The 19998-nt window shown below is 36.1% G+C and overlaps 2 protein-coding genes across 2 annotated transcripts in view; one reads left to right on the top strand and one right to left on the bottom strand.

Moving 5' to 3' along the window:
- LOC125869835 (uncharacterized) overlaps positions 1 to 19998 on the bottom strand; it is a 525520-nt gene that overhangs the window by 186499 nt on the left and 319023 nt on the right. The gene's annotated exons all lie outside the window — the stretch shown is intronic.
- LOC125869896 (probable E3 ubiquitin-protein ligase LUL4) lies at positions 1477 to 18138 on the top strand. The gene is made up of 3 exons (XM_049550300.1): positions 1477 to 2070; positions 17024 to 17531; positions 17707 to 18138. The coding sequence occupies exons 1-3, from the start codon at positions 1616 to 1618 to the stop codon at positions 17824 to 17826; spliced, it is 1083 nt and encodes a 360-aa protein (XP_049406257.1). The 5' UTR covers positions 1477 to 1615; the 3' UTR covers positions 17827 to 18138.

The following is a 19998-nucleotide window of genomic DNA, read 5'->3' as shown; positions in this document are numbered from 1 at the left end:
GCAAGATTTTACTAATTAGCTTTGATTCGTTTTATTATTCTCTTGAAAAAAAATGAGTTTTACGAATTCAATAAATAATTAATTTGATAAACCTCTTTCGAATATCTATTCAGATCACCAAATCAAACTAATGAAAGCCTCAAAAAAGTTCAGAAACTATGGATAGAAATGAATATTCGAATGATTTTTCATGAATATCACAAATATTAAACCACAATAAATAATTTCAGAGTCTCTGTCAACTACTCACTAAAAATATTCAACTTGAGCTAAATCAATAAATTGATATATTATAGTACATCCCCTCTTTCGTTAAAATATTCAAAAATACCTCAACATTTAATTAAAATTACTACCATGAGTTCAACAAACTAAATAAAAATCGAATCTAAAAACATCAATCAATACATTATATTTGTCAAAATCGTATGTGAAACTTCTCCATATTAGCGTTAATTGTAAAGGAAGAAAAAAGAAAATCTAGAATTCATTACAATCAACTTTCAATCACTATTGTCATATTTAATAAAAAAGATGATAAAAATAGTAAAAATCTGTTATCTCCGATTTTTAGCTGCTTTTTTTGTGTTATTCATGTGTCCGTCTTTTTTTGTGCATTTTTTTTGGAGTACCTAGATCACATATATATAATCTCAGATCAAAATAACCCTAAAAAAATGGATTGAGAAATAGTAGAAGCATATCAATTTTATATGAAAGTTGAACTCTTGACCACGATCAAAATAACAACAAACGCCACAACAAAAAAGTCATACTATAGTAGAATTATAAGTGTCACAACTTTTTTTTATTACATATTTAAGTCTTTTCAATTATTTAAACTATAAATTTTAAAAAAATTAAAGACAAAAATCATAGTTCAAATAAAATGAAATATGAGGCAAACCTTTAGCTTAAAAATGGTGAAATAGATGTAACATAATAGATTTTTTTTATCAAACGATTTTTAAATTACAGATTATGATAAAAATATCTATCTTACACTTATCAATTGAAATCACTAAATTTCTTCAAACATGTTACTGAAACTTCAATTAAGGATATAAAAGAGGAAGTATAAAACACTATGAAAACTGAAGTTATATATTCGGTTTAAATAGTCCAAAATTAATTTTTAGAGTTCTTATTCGATGAGATAAAATAAGTTTAAGGTAAGGCGAAATGAAATAAGTTAGAGCTTAAAATATTGGATAAATATTATAATTATTTTAGTTAATACGTGAAATCATCAAAAACACATGTTTTTCTCTCAATATATTAAATTTGATTCTGATTTTTTTTATAGTATGTATAATTTTTTTATTCAATTAGTTTAAGCATAAACTCAATTTATCGAAACAATTTCAAAATGCATTTGGTGTCTTTTTCTATTAAAAAAAAGAAACTCTTATCAACCAAACTTTGACAAATTGTATTAAAATAATCCTAATTCCTACCCCCCAAAAAAAAGTTTAAAGAAAAAAACAAGAGAGAGAAAGACAGAAGGCCACTGTTAGACAGAGAAAGAGAGGCATTTGTCACTCCAAAGTCCCAACAGTCTAAACAGAGCTGAGCTGCGGTGGTGTGTGGCGGAGGACGGTGGAGCAAAATAGTGATGGGCGTTTCACAGAGCAACAACAGAAGAAGAAATCATAACTGGAATGCTTATTATTCCTACCCTTCTTCTTCTTCTTACTCTTACTACTCCTCTGACCCTCCTTACCACGCCCACCCCCCACCCCCTTTCCCTTTTCCACCGCATCTCCTCCCACCCCCACCCCCACCTTCTTACTCCTACCCCTCTACCTGCCACTGCACTAATCCTGTAGTGGGTAGGTCTGTTTTTACTCCATATCATAACAATGATTGGTCTGCCTCTTACCTACCTCCTCCTCCTCATCATCAGGTGGTGGGGATGGTGACCCCATCACCTTATGTTGAAACCCAACAAGCTAAGAAAGTTAAGAGTGGTGTAAATGTGCATAAAGATTCGTTAAAGCTTGAGATTGATGGGCAAAACCCAGATCACCATTTGGTTTCTTTTGTCTTTGATGCTCTCTTTGATGGAAAGTAAGTGCTCTTTCCCTTGCTTTGCTTAATTTTTTGAGTTGTAGATGTTTTTGAATTGCGTTGTTGTTTGAAAAATGATGTTAATTGGGAACCCAGTTGAGTTGATTGATTCGGGTACTAAAAATGAAAAATGAGATGTGGTAGCCCAATTTGAATTTGTTCCAAGTGAATTAGTAAATACCAAGAATGAAAGATGAGATCTTTCTTTCTTTTTGTAGTTTTCTTGTTAAGGAAATTAGGGCACCTCACTTAAGCCATGCTGTTTATACGAATGTGTGATTTGTCGGATCTCCTTACCGTGTAACGTCTTTACTTCTAGCTGATGGAAGTCTATGTTTTCTAAGAAGATTTCCAAGATCCTCTTTATCATAAGTTTAGAGTTAACAGATTATCCAACTGGGGAAGAAAGATTTTCTTGCTTGTTATGCCGCTAAATGGATGTTGCTTGGCTCTTTGCTCTTACTCTGTGGCCTTACTATTGCGAAAAATTGAAGTTATATCTGCAGATTCATTAGGGTATTGTATCTTACTTTTGAATTGGTGAAGTCTAGTGGGCTAATGGTTACTGGTTTAAGAAGTTATATTATTATTCATTACTTTACCTTCTCAAAGAAAAAAAGATGTTATACTATTATTCTTGTTTCTTAGTATTGCTATCAAGTTACATTCCTTAATGAACATGATACTAAGATAACTAGCTCCTGTAACTTCAGTAAGATACTGCTCCGGAGTTTCCTGTTGCTATCATATATAGAGCTTTTTGACTAAAGAAATTTTGAAGCAAGAGATCCATATAAGCAATATTGACTAGTAGAGATTAAATTTAATTGTATAGGTACACATATGTTATGTCCTGTGTTTTCTTGGAGTTCTTTTAAGTTGATTAGAGATTAATCTAGTTTAACCCCAGTTTGTCTTAAAAGACAATTAAGTGGTTGGAACAAAATGGACCCAAGTGCAACAGAATGGATGTAACCGATTTATATAGTTGACCCCTACTAGTTTGAGTAATTGAGGGTGTGGTGTAATAGTTGTTACTGAAGTAATGTCAAGTGCACAAAATGACTCCTCTCTTGCTCCTTCAGTTATCCTTTTGAAAACATCTTTAACTACTTGATGCCGCATCTGTGATTGGAAGATCCTGAGCTTGTCTGTGTCACTGTTTTGTTTTCTGTTATTATTTTTGATAAGCAAACAACAACTTTTATTAACTTAGCTTGCCAAACATTAGAATTCTGATGGATTTGTACAAAACGTCAGCCAAAATTACACTGCTTCTATATCTTGTAAATTAGCTTGGCTTGCACTATACTTGTGTAATTGCTCTGGTTTCTATTATGTAATTTAATATGGGAATTGGCTACCCTTCTCTCTATGTTTAGCAATTATGCGACTGATCCAAGAACGAATAAGGGGTAGAATCATTACAAGAGCAATAGTATAGAAACTAATGTCAAAGACCCCATTGAGTTTGAGTCTGAAGTCTGAACAACTCACATGAAATAGATGCGGGAAGATATAAAACTCAAAAGTGATACACAGTACTCCCTGCTGTATAGTTTCAAGTTTGGTAGCAGTATGTAAGTTTTGTTTTATCCACTTGTGTCTAAATGGATTGAAGTGCTCCAATTTGGCCTCTAAATTAAATAATATCCTTATACCAATGATTTTGGTCAAAATTTACAGACCCACACGTGCTTAGCTCACATGAGCTATGCTATACCCATTACAGATCAAGAGAGATTGTGGATTGGGGATCATAGGTTTATAATCGAAAAGAAAAAAGTAAAAGAAAATAAAAGGTAAGAAGTTATAGAGGCCTAAAGTTTTTCTCTTGTAGACCTTGTAGTGGACTTGAAGTTGAATTGCTTTACCCAAAAAGTGATGTGGTAGAGTTTGAAGTTCGGGATTATGCAAATCTTGATTTTGTTCATTGTTTAATTGATTAAGATCTTGTTGAGCGAATTAAATTTGTTTTAATGGGACTATTTTGCATGACTTTCTTCACTTAAGTACTTTTTGAACTTTCAGAAAAAAGTTCTCTTCGAGTTCAGCTTGATGAATTTGTTATGAACAAGTTATTTAGAATCATAGAATGGATGAAGTGGATAGGAATAGAGCAGAATAAATACTGAAGATTCATATGGCATATCCCAATTAAAACGGGAACAAGTCCTACTTGTTGTTGTTGACTGCATGCTTCTTTCTTATAAGAAGTTGGTAATTGCTTTGTTGTTTTCCTTCAAGTACATATGAACCTTCCTTGGACTCAAACTCTTTTGTTTGTCCTAATGAATTGAAAATCAACAAAGGCGTTCATCACTTGTAGCTTTTTTTAAAAAATTTTTTTTGATAATCTAATTGCTCTATTTTGAAACCTATCAACTTTGCAAGGAAATGCTCGTAGTATCCCTGTCATTGATAGTTAAAACACATAAAACTATATTCTCTAGATGGAAAAGTATCCTTAAATAGTCAATAGAGATAGTAACAGAACTTATAGTGAGTTGTGATTCTCATGTATGGGCCCTAAATATATTAGCCATTTCCCTTATAAACCCGTCTTTTGTTATGCTGTATTTTTTTAAGCCACACTTTTCTTTAGTTCTTACTACTTAATTTGTTTTCTTGACTTGAAGCATCATATATTCGTAATTACGTCTCTCAAGTGCCAAAAGTGAAGTGACATCCGCATTTGTGCAACATTATTAAAAGTGGTTAGATCATTGAGTAGTTTTTAACGCACAGTTTTGCACTTCTATTAACGATGAAGTCTTTGTCATTTGGTTCTCCTCCAGATGTGCCATCTATGGGATATGACATATGTGGCTTGATATAGTGGCAAACGTATCCATTAAAGATTATGCTCTTTTAAGAGGATTGTATCTTAGCGTCTTTCTGGTCCTTGCTGTCACAAAGGAATAAGCTAAATAATCTTGATAGACGTGAAGGCTAGAAAATGATTAGCACACTCCATTTCATGGATGTAAATTTCCCTTCTTTTTTTCTTTTTTCAGTTACCATCATCAAAAAAAAAATAAAAATCTTTTTCTCTTGTGTGTAGATATGGTAAAACCGGCCACACCAAAATCCAAACCTCTATCTAAAAGTCCAACAATAGCCCTTCACTTGGGGATGATTTTCTCAAATATCTCCTTTTGAGGCTGTTAAAGAATGACAAAAGTCTCACATCAGTGGTTAATGAGATGGGTGAACTCCTTATAAGGCTTGGGTAATCCTCCTCTCTTTGAGCTAGCTTTTGAGGTGTGAGTTAGGCCCAAGACCTAATTTAACATGGTATCAGAGCCATGGTTCAATGATGGAGCCAGGGTAGAGATGGGTGTTCATCTTGGCGGGTGTAATTCTAGCCGCAACCTTTTTGAGTAGATTTGATGGAGGAGATTATGGAGAAGAGATGCAAGATCCTAAAAATTATGTGAAGAAGGTGGACAAATTTATTTTGTCAGAAATTCAGGCCAAGGGGGGAGATTTGTTGGGTATTAATTTCCCTGAGTTTCTTACCATAATTAGGTTTTCCTTTTAGGAAAAAGTTTTGGATTGGCTAGTCCTTTTTTGGTAGGAAAAGGTTTAAGACTCTATAAATAGAGGCTTGTTCCTTCTAACTTAATCAACATTCACAATATAGTCTTAACGGCTTTGAGAGTTTTGGTTAGGGGAGAATTTGTGGGACACAAGCTTGATACGTTATCACTTGTGTGAACCTCCCATGTATTCCAAGTGAATTGGTTGAGGTTATTTCTCTCTATATTTTGTACTCATATTTATATCATGGATTGCTCATCTCCTTTGTGGACGTAGGTTGATTGACCGAACTACGTTAAATCTTTGTGTCTTTTGGTATATTTTGTCTTCTTACTTGTGGTCTTTCGAGGTTTGCTTTGCTAGCATTCGCATTACACCTGCTTATTTCAGTCCTAACAAGTGGTATCAGAACAAGGCTCGTCTCACCCGATGTTGGGGCTCCCAAAATCAAAATTGCCCATGCACCAGATGCTAAGCACTGGGCGTGAGATGGGGTGTTAAAGAATGACAAAAGTCCCATATCGGTGGTTAATGAGATGGGTAGACTCCTTATAAGGCTTGGGCAATCCTCCTCTTTTTGAGCTAGCTTTTGGGGTGTGAGTTAGGCCCAAGACCTAATTTAACAGAGGCCACTGTCAAGTGTTTATATTTTGTCCCGATTGTAAAAATCTTTGAATAACCCATGCATTACACAATCAGAAGCATGTGAACTACTGATTTCAGACAACTTTAGATTATGATCTAGTGTTTGGTCATAAATTTTCGTCTACAGCTTAGACCATCGGCTAAATTTTGAACTTATGTGAATTCAACCCCACGGATAATTTTAGACATCGGTGTGTAATGCTTGCACATTCACTTTGAATTTTTTTTGTCTATAGGTAGTTTAGTTTCTTCTACAACTTTAGGCCATCGTTGAAAGTTCCTAGTGAACTTCTAAAATTAATTTTTGAGATGTAATTAGAGGGACGAGGGTAATGTGTGATCTTAAATTCTTGAAAAGAAAGTGGCCTTGATTACTCTTTTTTGTTATAAAGCTTTAGGAAGAATTTACCAGTTTCAAAAGAAAAAAAAACTTTACGAAGGCCGGGAAAAAGACAGTTTTAGTTGGGTTGGAAAGGTTCCTAATCAGAATACAAGGGTCTAAAGCTTTGAAATTACTTGAGAGAAAATGCTCCCAAGCACGAAAAGAGGTGATTTTCTAAAATCCGACTGACATCATGTAAGCTCATTAGTTTTTCTTCAATCTCTTCTGATTGATTAAAAGCATGGTTTGTGATTTCATTAACAAGTTTTAAAAAATTCTACTTAACAGCCGGGGATAAATCTTTTGAAGTCACTGAGGACTTCTCTGGGGCTGAAATCTGGTTTACCTTGGTGGAGAGAAAGAGGAATTTCATGCACTCGTCATTAGCAACAAAGGGGAATAAGTAAGAAGGTGTTGATGTGGATTTGTGATTTAATGCACCTGCCATCAGCAACAAAGGGGAATAAGTATGATAGCTGGAAATTAAATGACCATATAAAAACAACAACAACAACATACCCAGTGAAATCCCACTAGGTGGGGTCTGGGGAGGGTAGAGTGTACGCAGACCTTGCCACTACCTCGTGCGAGGTAGAGAGGCTGTTTCCGGGAGACCCTCAACTCAGGTACAATTAAATGACCATATATTTTTTGAAAATGGTAACATTGTATTATATCACAAAAGTACTTGGGTTGTACTCAAACCTTATATACAAATGCACTCCAGACACTCCTACTCTATATCTATATTGAGTCTAAAACATCGACTATAGAGGCAGTGTCTTTTGAGTATAATTGAACATAACAACAAAATGCAGTTTAGTTTAACATCCTGCACACTATTTTCTATGCCTTCAAAACATTTGGAATTCCTTTCTTTCCAGATCGCCCACCATATTGAAGCAAGGATAATTCTCCATCTAGTTCTGTCTTTTGCAAGGGCACTTGCCTCCTCCCAGCTATACAAGGCCTCAGTAACACTCCTAGGCATAGTCCAGGATATGCCTTTAAGGCTCAAGAAAATTCTCCAAAGCTGCTGAGTGTATTTGCAGTGTAGAAATAGATGGTTTACAGTTTCTAAGGTTTCCCCACATAGGAAACACCTAGAGCATAAGGTTATCCCCCTTTTCATTACGTTATCCTGAGTCAAGGCAGCTTCCTTAGCTAGCAGCCAAATAAAGCATGAAACTTTGTGTGGGATTCTACACTTCCATAATTGGAAATCAAATGACCATATATGCAACTATTTTTTATCTCAAAAGTACAACAGTTGTGGCAGAGCCATTAGTGTAGTAGTAGTTCAAGGGGAGAGGAGATCAGTTATTGGTCCTGAACTGTCCCTGAACAAAGGATGGGGAGATATAGCAGCAAAAATTGAGAAGTTCATGCTCAAAGGTGCAGTGAACCCAGTCGTCAGACAACTGTAGAATCAGAACATCTCTTATGCTGATATAGCCACTCAGAGTAAATGGCAGGCAAAGAAGGGGAATCTCATTTTCGAATATCAGAGTGAACGTATCTGTGGTACTCCTGTAATCATGGAAAATGACTTGCTAAGCAGATGTCTAGTAAGGGGGTTATTCAGCGAGGCTGGAAGCTCCCACTCAGTCAGAACTGTGAAGATAGTAGCGGCTAAATGGAAATTAGCTTTTGGTGTTCAGTTATACCTCAATGAACTGTAGTTTTTGTTTGAATTTCCTAATGGGAAAATGGCCGAACAAGTAATGCTAGGTGTGACTAGAGATGGAAACAAGAACCCCTTCAGCTGAAATGGTGGTGCCCGATTGCTTGTGCTCAGGAGAAAGCAATCACTGATTGCTTGTGGATCATGGCTGTCGGTCTACCTCTACATCTTTGGTCAAAGGAGGTTATGAAGGAGATAAAGGAGAAATGTGGTGGATGGATCGAAACAGTGGAGGAGAATCTTTAAAAAACAAACCTAAAATTGGGAAAATCGAAGTCAGAGGGTCACGGGAAAAGAGCCCAAATTTTGTAGAAGTGGACAATGATGGTTTAATTTTCAGCTTACCAATCTGGTGTGAATGTTTGTTGTTGGTGCATGAAGGTCGGAAGAATGACGAAGAAGACAGCTGTCAAGCCTATGGCTATGCTTTGTGTAAAGTCCCATCCAAAGCCTGATATTATTGAGGGTAGGGTGGCTGAGCATGTAGGCCCACCGTTTTTAAAATTTTTGAACACCTAGATATACCTTTGGGGTGTGTAGGTGAACTGAATAATATTGGACTCAATTTAGGGGTTTAAACCAAATTTTGGACTCGGGTAGCAGGCTCAATTCTTTCTTAAAGAAGAAAGAGGTTGAGCCTGATTACGATTTGGGTAATAAATTTCCAGACTTCAGGCTCTTAACCAAGTTGGATTATTTACTTGAAAATAGTGAAGCTAACAACTTATATGATACACGAAGCTGTGACTCGCTTACGTGGGTAGAATCAGTAGTAGATGCTCAAGGTCTAGTAAATTCTTGCAAATTACAGATGCTTCAAATATTAGACGGAGATGGTGAAGAGGATAGTGATGAAGAGATGTATGAGGGGGAGGGGGGTTTGGATAATCATGAGGACAATGGCTTGTGTGGAGCAATCACGCCAATTTTCAGTAGAGGGTATTCAATGGATATTCAGATTCAGCTAGCTGAGTTTCATGGGTGCAAATGGGAGGTGTGGTTGTTCCTGTAACTGGACAAGAAGAGGGAAGAGAAGCGAAAGGAAGCTAGCAATTCTACTCCCTCTACCCCAAAACCAAATGACCAGAATGAGGTGAAATATCTGTCGTTTGGAGATTAATTTAAAGATGGTACTCAAAAAGTTTGAGTAAAACAAAGATGAAAACATGGAATACTCTCCCTTCGGCAGTATGGTGGACCATTTGGAAGGAAAAGAATGCAAGGATTTTTGTAAGCAAATCAGAATCTGTAGTTAGTACTAAGTACAGATGTTTATCTCATTTCTTGGTGTAACTTGGCAATTGCAAATGATATAGAGGCCATGATAGATTTTTTGAGCTCATTAATGGAGCTACCTCTTGTATATTCCCCACAGCACCTTCTGGTTACTGGACTTTTAATACAATACCTTTTAAATGATCATTTTTTTTTATGACAAGGGAAATCCGCAGCCGTTACCCTTTGGGTGCGCACAAGGTAAAACCCCCCTCTCCTATGCAATAGCTCGCAAACCACATAGGAGAGGTAACCCGCACTAGGCAAGCCTGGTGCGACGAGCTCGATCCAGAAGACAAACCCCTTGCTTTCACTGGCAAGGGGTTTCGAACTTGAGACCTCCAACATGAAAGTCCCAAGCTCAAACAAATGTTTAAATGATCACTTTTTTTAAAGATGGTGGTTTGATAAACAGGGGAAGAAATAATTGGAATAATTCCCAGTGAAGATACGCATTATCTCATGGAAAGTATGGGGCTTGAGTGATATTGCAAAGAGGAGGATGATTAAATCTTTAATACAAGAGAGAAGGGTAGATATATATTGTACAGATGGAAGGGAAATATGATGTGATTGTCAAACAATTGTGCAACAATAGATTGACCGACTATATGTGGCTTTGTAGGCAAACGGGGACTTGGAGGTATCTTAGTGACATGGGATAAAAGGAAGTGGAGGGGAGGGTTGGAACTCATTGATTCTCCACTGTTATGAGACATTTATACTTGGGATAGGAGAAGCAATCGTGAATTCCCTTCAAGAATTGATAGATTTCTTTTCTTTGTTGGGTGGATGAATTGTTCAATAATATTAGACAGTCCTTACTCCTTAGGATTTTATCTAACCACTGTCCTATTTCTTTTAAGTGTGGAGTCTGGGATTTTCTAAATCATATTTCAAATTTGAAAATTGATGAATGGATGTTGAAAGGTTTAAGAAAAAGGTGGAAGAATGGTGGAATTCTTTTGCGATCCAAGAAAGGCCAGATTATATTTTGTCTTGCAAACATAAATTGATGAAGACTAAGCTAAAGGAATGGAATGCTTCTAATGGTGGGAATCTAAAGAAGAATAAGATTAATTTACTTAACCAGACTACTGTGGATCTTGTGCAGGAACAAAGACCACTCGGAGCCTGTTTGGATTGGCTTAAAAAAGTAACTTTTAAGTCAAAAATAAAAAGTCAAACTGAAATGACTTTTAAGTCAAAAAATAGAAAGTAGGGGAGACCTACTTTTGGTTTTTGACTTATTTTGAGTCATTTTTGACCTTGCCAAACACTTCCAGAAGTCAAAAACTGACTTAAAAGTAGGCTTGACCTACTTTTAAGCCAATTCAAACATCCTCTCAATGAAGATGAACTGCGGAAAAAGCTAGCTTACACTTGGAGATTCGAGTTCTTGGAGACTTTTCTGGGTTTCATGAAGATGAAATATTAAACTGGAGCAATGATAAGAATCTGATTTTCAATGTTAAATCAACTTATCTTCTGTTGGGAAAATGATAATCCCACTTAGGATGATATCCACACTAAATAGCAATAACAAGAGAGTAATGAGACCAAATATTATAATGGGATAAATATGATACCCGAATAAATAATACAATAACACTGATGACAACTTGGTAGTGTCAAAAGACGACTACTCTTTTATAAGAACAATACTCTTTTATTTCTTACAACTAACAATAATATTACTCCCACTATTCTCACAAACTAAGTAATAGTTTGTGGATTACTCTCTCTGCTTGGTGTGGTTTCAAATGTCCAATTACTACTCTATTTATAGAGTTATTGAACCTCTAGATTACATCATTAGTGACACAAATGTGGCAGCCAATTTCCACACAGTTTGACTGCCAAACTCCACCAAAATTTGACTACCAACTTCACAAATGTGGCTGCCAACTTTCACATTTGTGGCTGCCAATTTTCACAAAATTTGGTTCATTTTCCACAAGTGTGGCTGCCGAAGTTGCTGCCACACTTTGATCCCACAAGTCTCTCCCTTAATTCAAAAAAAGCTTGGGAGATTTTACAGAATTCTCTTCAAGATGTTGATAAAGTATATAAGATAAAATTTCAAACACTAAGGGCTAATTTTGAAGTTTTAAATATGAAAGAATCCGAATCAATTTCGGATTTCTGTTCAAGATTGATTACAGTTGTGAATCAACTAAGAGGAGGAAGTTGATGATGTGCATGTGGTAGAAATATCCTTTGCTATTTAACACCTAAATTTGGTTATGTGGTGTGCTATTGAGGAGTCCAAAGATTTAGACATAATGACGGCAGAGCAATTGGAAGATTCTTTACAAGTCGGCGAAGAAAAGATGAAAAGGAGAAATGAAGACATTAGCGAAACTTCTTAAAACTCAGGCATCCTTTAAAGGATTTGAAGGGGAAAAAAGTTATAGAGGAAATGGGCAATGGCGAGGATGTGGAGGTCGTGGAAGAGGAAGAAGTTATAATAACAAATTCAACAATCCATTGTTACTCTCTCGACTTGTGAAGCTGAATACGTGGCAACGACATCATGTATTTGTCATGCTATTTGGCTAAGAAGATTGCTGAAGGAGCTTAACTTGCTACATATTGAAGCCATAATGATTTGTGTTGATAGCAAATCTGCGCAAGCACTTGCAATGAATCCAGTGTATCATGACCGAAGCAAAGCACATAAACACAATGTATCACTTTATTAGAGAATGCATTGCCAAGAAAGAGGTAGAGCTCAAGTATGTGAAATTTCATGATCAAGTTATGGATATCTTTGCAAACCTTCTTAAGTTTGAAGATTTTCAGATATTGAGATCAAGCCTGGGAGTAAAGAAGAAAATCAAAACTAAGGGATAGATTTGTGGGATCAAAGTGTCCCAGCCACACTTATGGAAATTAACAACCAAAGTTTGTGAAAGTTGGCAGTCACATTTGTGGAAGTTGGTAGTTAAATTTTGGTGGAGTTTGGCAGCCGAACTTTGTGGAATTTGGCTGCCACATTTGTGTCACTAATAATGTAATCTAGAGGTTCAGTAACTCTATAAATAGAGTACTAACTTAATATTTGAAAACGCACCAAATAGAGAGATTAATCCACAAGCTATTAGTTAGTTTGTGAGAAAATAGTGTAGGAGTAATATTATTGTGAGTTGTAAGAAATAAAAGAGTGTTGTTTGTTAGAATGGGAATAAGAACAGTAAATAGTATCCTACTTGGTAAAAAATTGTATTGTAGTGTCTATAAATAGGGCATTTGTGTATAATGTAGATACAACACAATTCAATAATATTCTTCTCTTATATATCTCATGGTATCAGAGTCGGCCCTATCCCAATTTGTTGTTCACTGATGTTGGGCCCCTATTTATAAGTGTTCACGGTCCAGTTGATGTTTGGGCATGCGGGGGAGTGTTAAGAAGTCCCACATCCGTAGAGGGATGAAAATTTTCTCTCCATATATGGACTTGGACAAACCTCCCCTCATGAGCTAGCTTTTGGGAAGTGAGTTAGGCCCAAGACCTAATTTCACATATCTTTTCAGTGACTACTTTCTCATATCTAATTTGTGTAGCACCTTGCTATCTTTTCGGGGACTACTTTTTCATATCTAATTTGTGTATCACCGTGCCATCTTTCCAGTGACTACTTTTTCATATTTTATTTGTGTAGACTTGTGTCATCCTTTCGATGACTACCTTTTTTGCAGTTCTGATTTCCGTAGCACCGTGCATTTCTCTGAACTGCTTTTCATAATTAATTTGTGTAGTTTCGTTGATTTTTTCCGAACTACTTTCTCATATTTGAGTGGCATAACACCGTGTCTTTTTGGTGACTCTTTAGATTTGATTTGCGCAGTTCCATTCGTCTTTCCGGTGACTCCTCAAATATGACTTACGTAGGGTTGTGCCATCATTCCAACCCTACTCATATTATTTCTCTTTTTCAATAGGGTTGTTCCGTCAATCTGACCTTTTCTATATAATTTCTATTTTTCAGTTGGCTCGTGCCATCATTTCGATTCTATCCATATAATTTTATTTCTAAAACTGTGACCACTTTCAACCATCAAATCTAATACTCCGGCGTCTGAGCATGTTCTTGCCAATTTTTTTGTGACTTTCTTATTTAATATCAACTCGTCTATTGTCTCCAACACGATCTATATACTTTATACTAGATTTTGAGCACTTTCCAGCGACCGCTACATTGTGAAGTCTATATGGAGCAACCACTTAAGTTTGTTGCACAGGGGGAGTTTAATAGCCTTGTATGTCAATTACGTAAGTCACTCTATAGTTTAAAATAGTCTTTGCAAGCTTGGTTTGGGAAGTTCAACACTGTAATTTTATTACTGTGTGATTTGTCGACATTATTCATCAAATTCAGTATTTCATGAAAAGACCAAACACAGTGAGATTGTCTAGCATTGTGCATCAAATTCAGTATTTAATGAGAAGACTAAACACATTGAGATTGACTGCCAATTTTGTGAAGTCGAGTGATCAACTTGTAGATATCTCACCAAGTCCCTCATCGATCCTCGTATTAATTACATTTGTAACAAGCTATGTACATATGATTTGTATGCACTAGCTTGACGGGGAGTGTTAGAATATGAATAGGTATATGCAATTCTACTTGGTAGGAATAGGAATAGTAAATAGTATCCTACGTGGTAAAGAATTGAATTGTAGTGTCTATACATAGGGTCTTTGTGTAATAATGTAGACACAACACAATTCAATAATAATTTTTTCCTATGTTTCTCACATTGTTCTTATAAAAGAGTTGTCGTCTTTTGATACTACCAAATTGTCATCGGTGTTATTGTATTATTTATTTGGGTATCATATTAACCCCATTATAATATTTGGTGTTGTTGTAATTCTCTTGTTATTGCTATTTAGTGAGGATATTATCATGGGTGGGATGATCATTTTCCCAATGTGGTATTCAAATCCATGTAAAGATATTCATGGAGGCAACGCGTAAATCCATTATCTTGAAAGTACTTGTCAATGCGATTATTCTATGCTTGTGGAGCTTGCTTCAATCCATATAAGGCTTTCTTCAACCTCAACAACTTATCTTCATGATGTTTTACCACAAACCCCAATGGTTGTTTAACATAGACATCCTATTCAAGATATCTATTTAAGAATGCCGATTTGACATCTAGTTGATGGATTTTCCACTTCATTTGTGCCACCAAAGAGATCTCCATGCGGGCAACAGGTTCATAGACTTTGTCGTAGTTGATGCCATGTCTTTGCTTGTAGCCTTTAGCCACAAGTCTTGCCTTGTATCTCTCCACCTCTTAATGAGTATTTTTCTTCACCTTGTATACCCATTTGACTCCAATTGCTCGATGATCCTTAGGAAGAGTTGTTAACTCCTAAGTGTTGTTCTTCTCTATTGACTGGATCTCCTCCTCCTCGGGTTGTCTCCACCTTTTGTCAGTAAGAACTTCATCAAAATTCATTGGTTCACTATCAGCAAACGAGATAGGGATTGATTCCTAGTGCAACCTCATCAAAGCTTGAAGGTTCTTTGAGTCTCCTCCCACTGTCCCCCGGTCTTGCCTCTATCGTACATATCCTTGATTGCCTTTGTGTACGCCACAGCCCACAGGTACACCCCCAAGCGCTCTCATAGAACCCCTCGGACTTTGTCATAAGCCTTTTCTAGGTTGATGAATACCATGTGTAAGTCCTTCCTTTCTCTATACTGCTCCACCAGTCTCCTTACGAGATGAATGCCTTCTGTAGTTGAGCGCCCGACATGAATCTGAATTGGTTCTCGAAAATTACCACATCTCTTTCTCTATACTGCTCCACCAGTCTTCTTACGAGATGAATGCCTTTTGTAGTTGAGCGGCCGACATGAATCTGAATTGGTTCTCGGAAATAGCCACCCATCCTCACCCTCATCTCCACCACCATTTCCCACAGAATGCTCAGTCGTTTTACATCCACAAGAGACCTACGTGTTTTGTACATTAAACTGCATGAAAAACTTGTGAGAAACTTGTCATCTGAGAACCTTTTCGTGAAGATTTTTTAGTTTCAAAATCATATGGCATGTTCTTCACTGCGTTCGTTTCTGCTTGCATCATTATGTGTTTGTAGTTTACAAATGACAAGTTGTCATCAATGTTGTATGTGATTGAACCCTAAGTTGTTTGGACTCTTCACTTTTGGTGCCGCACCCGTGTCGACACGATGGGTGTGGGTGTGGGATCCGTGTCTGATTCGGTCAACCACTTTTGGGTACTTTGACCGAAATCGATGGGGATAGTCTCGACAATTTTAATGATTTATGTAATCGATACAAAATATAAGGTGAAATTGAAGGAAATGGAATACCTTTTATATAGAAATTTCCATGTCACTCCTTTTCCTTTGATCTCCTTCCAGGATTCTCCTTAAGTTCTCCACATAATATTTCATGATTTAGGTTTTATAACTCTATTTTTAGATATTTTAATTATTTTTAGGTGAATCCCCGCACCCGTATACATACATGATCCATATCCCCGAATCTTAAAAATTAGATCATGAAGGATCCGACCTTTAGATCCTCACCCGTATCGGAAACCCGCACCCGAGTTCGAGCAACTTAGATTGAACCTATCTAAAAGAAAATTCACTGTTGCATGTGATTGCCAACAAGGCCCTGTCTTACCATTGTGTTCAGAAAGAAGAGAAGTTTGTGTGGCGAAGGTCAAATAACGATAGGAACTTGGGGAAGAAAAAGAGAGGGAAGAAAATTATCAAATGAAACACAACCTTTTGGAGTTGCCATGTCCCTATTTGTGACACTGATACTATTCATATGGAAATTACTAAATAGTACCCTGAAACATAATTTGGCCATGCTCTTCTGTGCAAGTTGTCTTTAGTACATTTCAGAGTTTCAGGGAAGCTCTTTATGTACCTATTTTTTGTGATCATGTAAGATGTTCATTAATGAGATAGACTTATTTGAGAAGTATTTTAAAATCTTCTGGTGATAGTGAGCAATTGCTTGAACCTCAAATGAAACAATGTAGTGTCACTTCATTTGTTGATCTTCGTTTTTACAGATTCAGTGTTGGAACTGAAAACCTCAAATGTTTTAGCTGAATACTTATTTGAGAAAGAAAAGCTTGGAGCCTCAAAAGAAACAATGTTAAGTCACTTAATCTGTTGATTTCATTTTTATAATGGTGATCTGGTTCATATTAATTGATTTAAGTATGTGGGTGTTCAGTGGGAATTATGTGCTCCAAATTGGCAGGAGTACCAGTAGATACTACTTGTCGAATAGCTTACAGATTGTATCTTATTGCTTTATTTATTTTGATAAGTAAATCTTATTGCTGAATCCCTTATCTAGTTTAGATCATGAAATTACTTTTCTTCTTTTTTCTTTTCTGTTGTACAGCATCACAGTGTTTTATTTTGTCAAGGAAGAGCCTCATTGCAGATTTGTTCCAATATATCCCCATGTCCATGTACCTATAACAGTTCCTTTCCAGAGAGGACTTGGACAGAAATTTCGTCAGCCTTTCGGGACAGGCATTGACTTGAGTTTCTTTGAAATGGACGATCTTTCCGAACTATCATCAGAAGACAGTGTGTTTCCCCTTGTAATAACTGCTACAACCTGCCTTCCATCTGTTTTAACAGAGGATCATATTAGTGATACTCAGCCTAAAACATCCCTCCATATGCAAATTAGTCAAGCTGTATTGGAGAAGGATCATGAAGGGACTTTCAAAGTGAGAATCATCAGGCAGATTTTATGGGTTGATAATGTTCGCTACGAGCTGCATGAGATATATGGAATTGGAAACTCTGGCCCAGATTATGAGAACAATGGCTCAGGCAAGGAGTGTGTAATATGCATGACCGAACCCAAAGATACAGCAGTTCTTCCATGCCGCCATATGGTAAGAACCACTAATGCAGTCCAGCTTTTTCGTTAAGTACTGACTAATGAGTCGTCTTCCACTGCATGAGTTGCATTTTACATTTGATCGTCTCTCCAGTGCTCTGATGGTTTCTGTTTTCTGCCTTCAACATTTTGGCTGCTTAATTTATTAATAACTTTTTCCTGTTCTCCAGTGCATGTGCAGTGGATGTGCAAACACATTGAGACTTCAGTCAAACCGATGCCCAATTTGTCGACAACCATTTGAAGAGCTCTTAGAGATCAGGATTAATAATGGCGATATTGATGACTGAGCATTTTCTTGCAGAAACAAAGTAGCAATCCTAATCTCATCATACATGTCTTCTGTTTTGATTTCGTAAATGTTTGCCCCTATATATTTGTAGGTCTTCGTATGGCCAATCAACCACTTTTTCTTGGCCAACTATTTTTTTCGTTTACTCGTGTTATATTGCAATGTAAATATAAACCTAGTCCAAAATGGTCCGGATGAGTTTGTTTCACTGCACTGGAAGTATGGTGCATGAACACATTCCATGTATGTTTGATCTCTGACTAAAGCTTTTAACATTATTGCTTACCTTTCCAAATGTCCTATTTTTGAATCCATTGCTTGCAGATTCAGTTATTTGGTAACCTTTTAGGCCTTTTTTCCTTGGTCAAGATCACAAAAGATGGCTATTCAAAATCAAGAAAGTCACAAGGATAACTTTGAACATTCTGGACACATTTTTTTTACTTTTTTTCTTTTACTCTTAGAAACAGCCAAAAAGGTTGGTCTGTGGGAGAATATTTGGCATGGAAGTTAGCAGTAAGCAAGACAAACTTGAGCAGCATCCCCAAAAATCTGAAAGTGAGAAGATAAACAGTAACATTTATAGCTTTTTTGTATGTTAGTTACAAACTTTGTACATATGCACTGGCTTTTCTCTTTGGGGACCATACATAGTTTATTGAGTCTTGAACATTACACTTCTCTGCTTGCTTGATTCAGTGTTTTGAGTCTTGAAGATGACACTTCTGCATCATTGATTGTGTTTTCATTTCTCTTCTCTCTTTTTTCCCCCATTTTTCTCTTTCATACATCAGATCTTACATTTTGAAGCTCAAGTTGGAGAAATTTCAAGAGCATTTTGTCGGTTGTTTCAATCATTTCTTCCACTCCCCTTTCTTTAGTACTCTCGTTTTTTATTTGACTTACTTTCATTTATAAGTAATTTTTTAAAAAAAACTGGCTTTTTCTTTTTATCGGCAACTATTTAATTCAAACTTTTCACATTGACATGTTTAAGACCACGAGGAAAAATTAGAAAAGTAAATTGAAGTGGAGGGAGTATATGATGGATCAAATCATCTACATTTCTACTTTCTTTTTGGGATTTAATGCACTTCATTATGCTGTTTGGTAGTGCCATGCACTCTATTTTGTTTTATGGAGATATCACATCCATGGCAATCTTCTTCACAAAATGTTTGATGATCTTTCAACTTTTTGCTTCTTCTAAAAAGCCTATATAAACCACCTCCTTTTTCAAAAAATCTAATATGTATATCCTTTAGCCAAATTAATCCAAATAATAAAGGAACACCAAAACCTACTAAATATATAAAAAAAAATAAAAAATCTTGGGTCAAATTTATTCTAAAAATTTATAACCATGGTTTTGCTCATATGAAGAAGTGAGAGTTAGGGGGGGGGGGGGGGGGGGGGGGGTATAGTGTTATTGTTGGTATGAGTGTGAAAAGGTGGAAAAAAATTTAGTCACTAGTACAATTTCTTTTGGCTGCAACTATATAGTGACATAGTGATAATTTCATCATATTCCTTTGACAAAATTCTATTGTCCTGAGTGATATACTGTACAATCCACAAATCTACATCTTTTAGGATATCATGTCATTCAAGATTAGATCAGACATGGTGTAGTCACACCTCATCGAAGATATGATTTTAAATAGAAAGATATGGAGGACATGAATTATGCTAGAAGGTTAGTAAGAAGGAGTGTGTCCATACTAGTAGGTTATAGCGTATGAACTTGTTGTCCATTCTAGTAGTCATAGTATTACTCTTGCTTATTGTTCTTCGAGTTATGTTATTATATGTTGTTTGTTTAATTATAATATTAGTCTTGTTACTATCTATTGTTTAATTAATGTTTATTGCTTTTATTGGGATAAGGGACTAAAAAATATCCCAACTTTGGTCGAATTTGTTGTTGCGATACTAAACTTTCATGAGGACCTATTACCTCCCCAGACTATTTAATACCGTATTTTTTATCCCCTGAACTATTTAATAAAGGTATATATGTGCTCACATGGACACATTACTATTTATAATTTTGCATTATTTTTTATGTCCATGTGGGCAAATATATATGTAACAAATACAGTATTAAATAGTCTAGGGAGGTAATAGGTCCTCATGAAAGTTTAGTATCGCAACAACAAATTCGATCAAA

The sequence above is a fragment of the Solanum stenotomum genome, chromosome 1, assembly GCF_019186545.1.
Source record: "Solanum stenotomum isolate F172 chromosome 1, ASM1918654v1, whole genome shotgun sequence".
NCBI lineage: Eukaryota > Viridiplantae > Streptophyta > Magnoliopsida > Solanales > Solanaceae > Solanum > Solanum stenotomum.
This window is presented reverse-complemented; position numbering and strand designations above follow the sequence as displayed.

Coding starts and splice junctions, on each gene's coding strand:
- LOC125869896 (XM_049550300.1), top strand. CDS start 1,616: ATGGGCGTTTCACAGAGCAACAACAGAAGAAGAAATCATAACTGGAAT. Junction 2,071..17,023: donor GATGCTCTCTTTGATGGAAA/GTAAGTGCTCTT, acceptor TCTGTTGTACAG/CATCACAGTGTTTTATTTTG. Junction 17,532..17,706: donor TTCTTCCATGCCGCCATATG/GTAAGAACCACT, acceptor CCTGTTCTCCAG/TGCATGTGCAGTGGATGTGC.